We start from the raw sequence: 11,711 nt of genomic DNA, 5'->3' as shown, positions 1-11,711 counted from the left end.
TCTGTAGAAACTTAAAAGCACACTGTGCATACGGTTTTAAGAGCCGGTCCAACACACTGACAGTTTTAAGAGCTGGTCCAACCTTATAGACGATTTCTAATAACTTTCACACGGAAAATTGATTTGCCAGAATAGGAAAGAAATCTAAAAAGGTAATCCAATCGGTAAAAGATTAAGAAACTATAAGCGGATCAGCCTGAGTTCAATACAATCGAAAAGAATTTGAGTTAATATATGTAATGAAACATGAAATGATATGTCACACGAACTCTTTTGATAGAAAATAAAAATAGTAAAAGGAAAAAAAAGGGAACTATAGAGTTTCCCAAAAAAAAAAAAAAAAAAAAAAACAATTCAAACTTGAAAACTGCGAAAAAATAAAGAAACAGTTCAAATTGAAATGGGTTCGTGAAGCGGCTCTTTCCAACTAGTTCGCAAGAAAGAGCTCTCCGACTTCCAGTAGAGTACTTGTTCCGGCCGTCGGAATCTCATCTCTCCGGTTCGCTCTCGCCACCGCCTTCCATTCTCTCAGGTTCATACTAAACCCTCACTCAATTCGCCGATTCTCAATAGCTTTATTGTTTTGATTTGCACCGAATCGGGGTTAAACTCAATCTCTGTTTGGTTGATGAGAAAGTGGAATCTCTGGCTTAATGTGTTCCTGTTAATTAGGATTGTACTAGCTCGAGTTAGGGAATTGGAAGATTAAGTCTCAATTGCTTTCGTTTTTCAGTAATCAATCAGAAAGCTTCGGCTCTTTACTTGTGTATCTGTTTAATTTTGAAATGCCAATGAGTACTGTTGAAGATGAAATTATGTTTTTCAGTGATTAATTTTTTTTAATTTTTTTATTTTTTCTTCAGGTTTGATTGGTGAATTCCTACATGCAATTCTGTTGGTAAAATTGGATACGAAGGGAAAATGTCGCTTCTAAGTAGATTTTTTTACAAAAGGCCCCCAGATGGATTGCTTGAATTTGTAGAGAGAGTATACGGTAACGTTTGATTCTTCATTTTTTTTTATCTACTGTTGCTGTTATTACTTTGAATTGTAAGTTTCGATTGTCCTAAATGGCGTAATTACAATTTTTCATGAAAATGTGTGCAGTGTTTGATTCGTGTTTTTCCACTGAGGTATTGCCTGAGGGAATGTACCAAATCTACTTGCATGAAATCGTTACTGAGTTACATGAAGAATTCCCAGAATCATCGTTCCTTGCATTCAATTTTCGTGAGGGTGAGAAGCGTAGTCAGTTTGCTGAGATACTATGCGAATATGATGTTACAGTTATGGATTATCCACGACAGTATGAGGGTTGTCCACTCCTTCCATTATCTCTCATTCAACATTTTCTTCGTGTTTGTGAGAGTTGGCTGTTGCTTGGCAAGCAACAGAATGTTATTCTTCTCCACTGTGAGAGGGGGGGTTGGCCACTGTTGGCATTCCTTTTAGCTAGCTTTTTGATATTTAGAAAATTGCATAGTGGTGAACGCAAGACTCTTGACATTGTACATCGTGAAGCTCCTAAAGGTTTCTTGCAGCTGTTGTCACCTTTAAATCCGCTCCCATCTCAGCTTCGTTACCTTCAATATGTTGCGAGAAGAAATATAGCTCCAGAGTGGCCACCTCCTGAGCGAGCACTTTCTTTAGATTGTGTCATTCTTCGAGCTATTCCAAACTTTGATTCCCAAAACGGCTGCACTCCAATTATTCGTATTTTTGGTAGGAATTACCTTAGCAAGGGTGGGCTTTCGACCCAAATGCTTTTTTCCATGCCCAGGAAGAAGACACTTCGAAACTACCGTCAGGTAACAGATAATGTTTAAAGTTTTCTTCTCATTGAAGTTTGTCGTTCTACATGTGCATCGGTGACTTTTCCTTCCTTCAACTGCTCCAGTTATTATTGTTCCTTCTTTGCAGGCAGATTGTGATGTCATCAAAATTGACATTCAGTGTTTAGTGCAAGGAGATGTTGTGTTGGAGTGTGTCCACTTGGATTCGGATCCAGAGAGGGAAGTCATGATGTTCCGTGTTATGTTCAACACTGCATTTATTCGTTCCAATATACTGATGCTGAATTCTGAAAACTTAGACATTCTATGGGATTCAAAGGAGTGCTATCCCAAAGGCTTCCGAGCTGAGGTGACTATTTCTGGGCCCTTTGTTTGGATCTCAATAGAAAATAATTAATCTTGTCCTAGAAAATTGAATTTATCAAGGATTTTAGCATTGCACTTCATTTTTGTTTCTCTCCAAGATCCGAGAAGTGACTCCCACTTGATTTTGGTTCGAGCATCCTTTTATTGTACACATATTCTCGTATCAGCTAATCATCTATCTGATATGAACTCATTGATTCAGGTATTGTTTGGGGAAGTTGAGAGCATCTCTCCTCCCAGAGCTCCAACCACAATTTTAAATGGTGAGGAGAAAGGTGGATTGCCTATAGAAGCTTTTTCTAGGGTTCAAGAACTTTTCAATGGTGGTGAGTGGGTTGATAGAAATGATGATGCAGCCTTATGGTTGCTTAAGCAGCTTTCTGTCTTAAGTGACGCGAAAGAAATGTCAAGGTTGCAAAACAAAGTGAGTTTATTCACATCACCTGCTGACTCTGAAGAAGAAAATAATGCATCTAGCACTGCTGACAGTTCGGATGAAGCATGTGATACTGTTTCCAAGGCTTCAGCAGATTCAATGAAAGGACTGATGATCGATACATTTGACTCAGTCCCCTTATCATTTGAAAATGACAGTCCACGCAATGTGAACCTTGCTCCAGAGTCTCCTAATCAAGAGTTAGTTGGACCTGTACAGCAATCTCTTCATCAACAATCATTAGGAAAAAGTAAAGAATCCTCACCATGTTCATCCCCTCGAACGTTGCCTCCTCCACCCCTGACATCGGCATCATTACATCCTGCTGTTCAGCTTCCACCACCACCTCCAGATTCTGATGCTAATACAGGGCCTACATCATCCCTGCCACCTCCACCCAGTAGCATTTCCAATAGAAGTATTCTGAACCCCCTACCTTCCACTACTAGTAGGGTTCCGTCACCGCCGCCGCCACCACCACCCCCGCCGCTGCCGCCGTCTCTTCCTCTCTCTCCTAATGTGTCTAGAAAAGGCCCACCAGCACCTCCTCCGCCGCCACCACCACCTCTTTCTTCTAATTCTCGTCAACAATGTTTGCCACCTCCCCCACCTCCGCCTCCTCCATTTTTGGGAAGTACAACTAACAAGCTAATACCAACAGTGGCACTGCCACCACCACCACCGCCGCCGCCTCCTCTTCCATCCATTTCTGGTACTGGTTGTGCAGCACCACCACCTCCTCCACCCCCTCCTGTTCCATCCATTTCTGGATTTGGATGTGCAGCACCACCACCCCCTCCACCCCCTCCTCCTCTTCCATCCATTTCTGGTTCTGGTTGTGCAGCACCGCCACCTCCTCCACCCCCTCCCCCAATGAATTGTAGGCCACCACCCCCTCCTCCACCTCCTGCAGGACCTGGAAGGCCAACCCCACCTCCTCCACCACCAGCACCAAAGCTCCCTAATGCTCCACCTCTGCCGTCAAGTCGTCCTGCAACACCAGCTCCACCCCCACCACCTGGAGGAAAGGGCCCTAGTGCACCACCGCCGCCCCCACCACCTGGAGGAAAGGGCCCTAGTGCACCGCCACCACCCCCACCATCTGCTGGAAGGGGTAAGGCTTCTTCTGGACCAACAAGTATTGGAAGAGGTCGTGGTGCTGCTAATGCCCCAAAGAAAAATTCGTTGAAGCCTCTACACTGGGTGAAGGTTACTCGTGCAGTGCAAGGGAGCTTGTGGGCTGATTCTCAAAAACAGGAAAATCTGTCGAGGTAAATGTTTATGGAATTCTTCTTGATGCCAAGCAAGAAATAATCAAAGCACTTATAAAACTAGCTGTAGTTAAATTTATGGTGCCCTTTTTAGTGTACAAATAATTGTTCTCACTGAAATGAAGAGAGGCCATGTATGTTGCCACACATTTTTTCTTCTTCTTGATTCTCCACAAGTGATGCTTATGTTTCTTGTTCTGTTTCTGTGTTTTTGGTACTCAGTTATCTCTGTTTCTTCTTTGTCTGTCCTTGGTGTCTTCTGATGTCACATTGTGGATGCTTTTCTCAGCGCTCCAGAAATAGATATATCAGAACTTGAAAGTCTATTCTCAGCAGCCTCTGCTTCAGATGGGAAGGGCGTTAAAGCTGGAGGTAGACGTGGGCCAACCATGACCAAACCTGAGAAAGTGCAATTGGTGAGCTCTGTTTCTTCTTCATTGAGACTTGGAGTAGTGCTTGGGTCTTTGTATTTTTATAGTGCTCAGGATTTTTTTTTTTTTTTTAATAATGATGGTTTCTTTCGATTGATAAACTTTTACTTCATAGTTAGTTCAATTGATGCATGATCAGTCATGTATCTGTTTGCTTATTTATTTTCTTATAAATTATAAACCCACAATTTGAAGGAAGATGGATGATCACACATGTTATACTTGTGATTCTTCAATCATAGAGAAGAATCAAAGTAGTGGGACTAAACTTTTGGCCTATCGAAAAGGGAGCTAACCTGAGCTGGTAGCAAGTTTACATGTTCTTGTTTTACTTGATTGATATTAACGAAAATAGTAGGAATGGATAGTCGTAGCTCTCCAATTGATGGTATCAAATTTTAATTACAATACCTAATTTGTATGTTATAAGTCTGGGAAGCTGAAGCTTCTGTAGGCTTCTATTATATATATCAATCATTATTGCAGTTTCTTTTTTTCTTTTTATATATGTATATTTTTATTTTATTTTACTTGTAACACATTGTGAAAAGATAGTATTAACTGTACCTTTTTTTCCTCAACGGTTTTGATATAACACCACCTCCGTCAACAAGAGTTACATATGATTTTTCAGTACTTCACAGGTTCAATATACAGTATAGGTGTGTTTAAAAATACAAATTTTAACACAGTAGAGATGTGATAATTAAATACATTTGAGTGACCTTTATAAACATTTAAATCTAATGGTTAAGAATAGACAACAATGGATTCTATAAAAAGTACAAAGCAGTGTAACATTCTCTCTCATAATTGGTTTTGAATCTTTTGATTGAGAATCTGGAAACATAATGTGACATGCATATGTATATGTATATGTATATGTCTATGTATATGTATATGTATATGTCGTTACCAAGATAAGCATTTCATCAAGATAAGCATGGTTACCATTGTACTCAACCTAGTGCTAAGTATTGAATACTCTGGAAGTAGTTTAGTTAGTAAGCATCTTTTATGCAGTTACTACATAGGTGATGAGAGTTTGACAACTAAGTACGTACTGATGTTTTTATCATCCTGTATCTGAAATGTTATTTATATATAGATTTTAATTTTTGGAAAACTGTGGTCTTTTGTTTTAATTTTTTTTTTCACACAACTCTAAAATATCATCTCTTTTATTTTGTTGTCAAGTATCACAACTCAAACCTGGTGAAGAGAGATGCTTTTCTAAGTCTTTTTTTTTTCTTGAATATGATAGCCTTGATTGCCATCTTAGGAGATGTATTCAGACTTAATTTTGTTATTTTCTCTTTCTCTATCAGGTTGACCTGCGTAGAGCATATAACTGTGAAATTATGCTTTCAAAAATAAAGATCCCTCTGCCAGATATGATTGTAAGTTCTGGCTTCTGCTTATGTACATTTCATTCATAGAATTTGAAGAAATGTTTTACTCTTCTTTAATAGGTAACATTCTGCTGCTTTCGGGAAATATGGATGGGGGAAAAGACTTATTGGTTTATAATTCATGTGTAAATTAATATGCATATATTGGATTGAGGGTGGTGCATTGACTTGAACATACTTTATTTGGTGTTGTATTCATATAATTTATCTCTTCTACTCTCAAGTTATTTATATTTTTATGAAACTTCACATGCAAAATCATGGTCCTAAAGTTGAACATTTCTGGTTTCAGAATGCAGTTCTGGCACTGGATTCTTCTGTTCTTGACATTGATCAGGTTGAGAATCTCATTAGATTTTGTCCTACCAAAGAAGAAATGGAAACTTTGAAGGTAAAACTCTCTTCTTTCCACTAGTCTTCCGCAGCAATCCATTCTTCTATCTATTGAATTGGTTATGAAATAGTTGGTCTTCTGGGGATGGGTTTAGAGTTTGTTTGCCTCTAGTTTTGAATCTTATAGTACTTTGGCTGTATGCTTGCATTTAATGTGGAAATAAAGCAATGATATACCTCCTTCCTGTAGAACTGCTGGTCCATCTAGTCATTTAGAAATGCTTTTAAGTGGATGCCAGCATTTTACTGATGGTGAGCAGTTGAAGGGGTTATGTGCAACCATGTTTTAACTTAAATAGTTGGGTTGTAGATTCTAGAATTGCAAGTTCTTGAGTAAAATATTTTGAAGTGGCTGGAAGTTTTGGTGTAATTAACCCTAAAAGTGTATCAACAATATATGGTGAAACTCTGGAGACGCTTTCTAGTTTTATAGGTTGTTAAGACCGTCTTTATTATAGCTGAATTGTGTTTTGTTCTCCAGAACTATACAGGTGAGAAGGAAATGCTGGGGAAGTGTGAACAGGTTCTCTCTAGTCCCATGATCTGAAATTCATGTCTATTGATTTCCTGAACTAACAGTGTGCTAGTAATTACTTCAGTTTTTCTTAGAGCTGATGAGGGTTCCACGAGTAGAACCCAAGTTGCGAGTATTTGCTTTCAAAATTACCTTTTCTAGTCAGGTATGTTTTATGTTTTATTTTTCTCTGTATGGTTTTTGTACCTTACAAACCTAACAACTTTTAATGCTTGATTTTGATCAGGTGAAAGATTTAAGATTAAACTTGATTACCATCAATAGTGCTGCTAGAGAGGTACCATGAGAGTTAATGGTTATTAAACTAGTACCTAAGAGCCTATTTTTCTCCTCCATCTTACATGCCGCATATATACAGGTTAAAGAATCTGCGAAGTTGCGACAGGTAATGCAGACAATTCTTACTTTGGGAAATGCCTTAAATCAAGGCACTGCTCGAGGTATGGCGCTGTATAGTATTGTATTTTACTAATCTTATTATTATGACTATGTTTCTTAGGTTATAATATTTATATTTTGATGTTTCAGGGTCAGCCATAGGATTTAAATTGGACAGCCTTCTTAAATTGTCTGATACCCGTGCAAGAAACAACAAAATGACTTTAATGCACTATTTGTGTAAGGTATGAAAGTTGAATATTTCAACCATTTAATGTTTGTTGGGTCTATTTACTATGTCTTTCATTTGATTCTTCTGACATTGAGTGATAGAATTCATATAAAGCACCTACTGAGAGGGTTAAAAGCTGTTTTGTTAATCCTCTCAGATCGAAACAAAAATTCTTATATGGATAGATGCAAAAGTGTTCTGACTGGATAATTCATGCATTGGGTCTTCAAATTAGTAATTGAACTAAGAATCTGAACTTTTATGTAATTTTCCCACTAATTTCCAACTCTTGTGACTGTATTTTTGTCTTTTAAGATTTGTTCTGCCATCTATGCCGTCAAAGTTGTTGATGCTAATATCCCCTATGCACAGATTTCTTGCTTTATCAGTATTTTTTTTTTTTTTTGTTGGGTACATTTATATTGGGATATTCAAGTCATGCCATTACTCATTTTTTTCTTTCTTCATTAGCTCATTGCTGAGAAAATGCCAGAGTTGCTGGATTTTGATAAGGATCTTATTCATTTGGAAGCTGCCTCTAAGGTGAATTATATTGCTAGAATCGGCTCTTCCTGATGTTATTGTAACTTTAGTTAGTAACAGTACATAGCTGACCCAATAAATTTGTTGCTTCTTTAATTTGATCTTAACATCAAATAATCAGATTCCATTGAAAGCTTTAGCTGAAGAAATGCAAGCCGTGAGTAAAGGTCTTGAAAAGGTTGAGCAAGAACTTGCTGCTGCTGAAAACGACGGTGTAATCTCTTCTGGTTTTCAAAAGGTGAGAAATACTGAGGGGTTTCCTTTCGTAATTAAACATTATATACAAGAATTGAAAAAGCTATCCCCTTTCTGAATTGACTAAACTACAAATATATACTATCACTTGATTATTCGGTTAGCAATTAAAGTGTGATCAATACATCTTGTTTCTAGGCTGTGGATTCCTTGCCCACTCTCTGTACTATTCTCGTCTTTGCAGTGATAAAGTATTTGTTTCTTCTGAAAAGAAAAAATAAGAAAAAAGGAAAAAATAAGAAAAAAGGTCATTCAATACATCTTATTTCTGATTAGGCATAATGGGAGTCTACTCAGCCAATTTATACTAAATGGGTTGATAGTGAGGATAAGATTTCCCTTGCCTAATATCTTGTTTCTGATTAGGCATAATGGGAGTCTACTCAGCCAATTTATACTAAATGGGTTGATAGTGAGGATAAGATTTCCCTTGCCTAATATGTTTGGATTTTTAATGCTTATTATAAATATACTAGCCGCAGTCCATTCCTTTGCTGCGATCAAAATAACTTGCTTGTGATCAAAATTCAAAAGCTTACAGAAAGATTCCATTAAAGTATGTTGGTTCAGTTCTAAGGGATTTAAATTGATGAGAAAATTTCATCTTCTAAAGGAGAGGATCACGGAATGGAAAAGGAAGTATTTTGGGGACTTGGAAATGGAAAAGGAAGTGGAGGAGAAAATCAAGGAGATGAATGGCCGGAGGAAAGGGATTGCATCCTGTGCGGAGCGAAAGGGCAAGATTAAGAATTGGTTTTTATGAACTGCTATATTATAGAAGAAAATTGTAGGACACAGATAGCGAGAGTGCATGGGAAAACGTGGTGATAGTAATAGAATTTTTCATTGGGTGGCCAGTGGGAGGCAAAAGCAGAACATAGTAGATTCAGGAATTGGGAGAGGTAAAATTGTAGAAGATGGACACTTAGTTAGGAAGGATAGAATTAATTTTTGAAGCAGTTTTAGGTGTTGAAAGGTTTGAAATTGTTTTTTTATTTTAGAGACACAAGCTCCCTAATACTGAAGTAACTTCCATTATTCTCGGGACCTATTATAGATCCATGACTTGGGAGAGGTAAAATTAGAAGATGGATGTAAGGAAGAAGAGAATCAGCTTTTTGAGTAGCTTTAGCGCCTAGGTGTTGAAGGTTTGAAATTGATTTTTATTTTAGAGAGGGAAGGAACTTTCCATGAACACAATCTTACTCATCCTAAATCAACTTGCATTATTTTAGGGACCTATTATTGAAGCCTGAAAGATGACCCAATTTGAGTTAAAAAAACCCAAGTTAGCACATAAACACAAATTTGTGTTGTTTCTTGTTATAACCCTTTTTCTGGTGCTTACATGTATGTCCTAGAAAGGACTTTGATAAATTGATCATCTGTTTAACTACATGCATTTGCATGTCAACATGAAAGATAGAATCTTCTCTCTGCAGGTGCTGAAGAGTTTTCTTGATACGGCTGAAGCTGAAGTAAGGTCACTAATCTCCTTGTACTCTGAAGTGGTGAGTGCATTCCACAATTCCACAGTTTCTCTTTTCTTCATAGATATATTCTTTGTGCCGTGCAGCTTATTGCTGGTCTACTGTCCTAACCCCAACTCTTTTCTTGCAGGGAAGAAATGCAGATTCTTTGTCTCAATACTTTGGGGAGGATCCATCTCGGTGTCCTTTTGAACAAGGTTTGCTTTGATCTTTCACTCATGATTACATCACACCAGACACAGATTCTTATTCTTCTCTAGCTTATGCCCATTCTGAATGGTTCAACCTTTGGACTTGGTCACCTAGGGTCACCATTGACCCACTTCTCCTAATGAAACATTGGTTCACTTTTATTATTGTCTGGGGTGCTACCAAGATAGTTGGTAAAGAAACCTAATAAAACCTAATTAGAGTGCCAATCAAATAATCTAATAGTGTGAAGGTGCTCTACCCCTGCTCTATTGCAGTCTTCAAAGAATCCTTCTTTTCCTTTCCATTCATATTACCCATAGGGCTTTATGATTGAAATCCAAAAGTCTGTTGATAAACGTGAAATCAGGCCCTAACTGGTGCTTGAATTATGTCTGGAAGAAATGAACTTGCAAGGTAGGTTAGAGTATTTACTCCATTTAACTTTGGCTGTAAGTCTGTTGATGAGAGGGAAATCATTGAAATCCATTGATAATAGTCAAGGCAAATATAAATAGGGATATGCTCAGTGTATTTCAGTCAATGATGCAATGCGTTTGCTTAAGTTATAATTCCAAGTTTCAAAAAAAAAAAAAGTTATAATTCCAACATTGTAAAGGTCATGGGTTCGATTCTCACTGACATATGTAAGGGTGGGGTGGACTAAGGTTTTATTTTTTATTTTTTAAAAGTTATAATCTTGGAGAGATAGTGTAACTGTCATTGTAGGTTTCTTTTATGATTTTCTTATATCATGTCAGATGATTTAAAAGCTTTGATATTTGAAATTTATTGGCCATGCAGTGACACAGGTATTGTTCGTCTTTGTCAAGATGTTCAGCAAGTCGCGAGAGGAAAATGAAAGACTTGCTGATATTGAAAAGAAGAAGCTTGAAAAGGAAGCCATGAAAGAGCGAACTGTAGCTAATTCATCTGCAAAGAAAGATGCTGTGGATAGAGCAACATGAGATCGACATATATTGGTGTGGTTTTGGTGGGTGAATTCTACATATATTCTTGTTGATACTTTATGGATTAACATACTTGGAGCAAAAGTTAACTACTGCTACTAAATTTATCTACTCTGCTGAATATCGATGTGTATCAAACCTTATAAACAGGCATTTGCATTTCTTCAGGAGTTGCTGTGCAGATCAAGATCTACACTGCATTAGGCTATTTATTACGGTCAACTAGATGGCGATTTTCACATTTGCTCTTTCTAAACATTTCTCCTGCGAATCGATAATGTGTATAATACAACTTGCTTAGTTGTATTCGAGCTGTAAATATGCAAGAAATTATGCTTCCACTGTAATATTCTGTCCATCTCTCAAATCATTTTGTACCATCTCATCTCAAAGAAAGAACCATTTTGTTGAGACAATTTTATAAATTTTAATGGGCATGTGGCCTTGGTATGGAGATAACCTAGATGAATATGAATCATCGATTGATGATCTTTAATTACTTGAATTCACATGAACATTTTCATGCCTACCCATTTGTTTGCTGCAGGCTGCAGCTTTGCATCAATTCTAAGACATTGAAAACGAAATAGTGAAGACCATTTTCAAATTGGGCCTTCAGCCTCCATCGTACCCAAGACGATAAAATAAAATCATTTACAGGTTCATCACCCTGTTAATTTCACTCTTGTTGAAATAATTGCTAAGATCAGTTCTGATATTCGGGAGAGGAACTGCAACTAGTCAGGATTGTCCTGCATGTAAATTAAGAACAATGTGTGCTAGAAGAACTTCCAATATATCAAGAGCAGGAGCTCTTATTTCTGTTAATACAGAGATCTTAGTTTCTTATTACATACAGATAATATTTAAGCTTGACCTAAGCTTGACCATTTCATTAATATTACTGCATCACTTATATGAAATCTATTTAACATCTTTCTCTACAGATTGATCTTACTTAGATCCGTGAGATAATGATCAATTACTAAATGTGGTTCCGCTGTTTAATTACCACA

At 37.4% G+C, this 11,711-nt stretch overlaps 1 protein-coding gene across 1 annotated transcript; it reads left to right on the top strand.

Moving 5' to 3' along the window:
• The first annotated feature begins 381 nt into the window (after positions 1-381).
• Positions 382-11,184, top strand: LOC133742776 (formin-like protein 14). Its single transcript, XM_062170457.1, has 19 exons — positions 382-532; positions 864-994; positions 1,108-1,808; positions 1,921-2,142; positions 2,362-3,866; positions 4,156-4,282; positions 5,626-5,697; positions 6,002-6,100; positions 6,584-6,625; positions 6,702-6,782; positions 6,864-6,914; positions 6,996-7,077; positions 7,166-7,260; positions 7,719-7,790; positions 7,912-8,028; positions 9,488-9,556; positions 9,666-9,732; positions 10,529-10,718; positions 10,846-11,184. Exons 2-18 carry the CDS (start codon positions 922-924, stop codon positions 10,690-10,692), a joined length of 3,639 nt encoding a protein of 1,212 aa, XP_062026441.1. The 5' UTR covers positions 382-532; positions 864-921; the 3' UTR covers positions 10,693-10,718; positions 10,846-11,184.
• Positions 11,185-11,711: the final 527 nt, after the last annotated feature.

This window comes from Rosa rugosa, chromosome 4 (genome assembly GCF_958449725.1).
Source record: "Rosa rugosa chromosome 4, drRosRugo1.1, whole genome shotgun sequence".
NCBI classification, from domain to species: Eukaryota; Viridiplantae; Streptophyta; class Magnoliopsida; order Rosales; family Rosaceae; genus Rosa; species Rosa rugosa.
Note: the sequence above shows the minus strand (reverse complement) of the source record. Positions and strands in the feature narration are given on the sequence as shown.

Bases quoted from the DNA above. Each gene is read 5' to 3' on its own strand.
- LOC133742776 (XM_062170457.1), top strand. From the start codon at position 922: ATGTCGCTTCTAAGTAGATTTTTTTACAAAAGGCCCCCAGATGGATTG. The intron at 6,626-6,701 runs GTTCTCTCTAGT...TAATTACTTCAG, and splicing joins TGCTGGGGAAGTGTGAACAG to TTTTTCTTAGAGCTGATGAG. The intron at 8,029-9,487 runs GTGAGAAATACT...TTCTCTCTGCAG, and splicing joins TCTCTTCTGGTTTTCAAAAG to GTGCTGAAGAGTTTTCTTGA.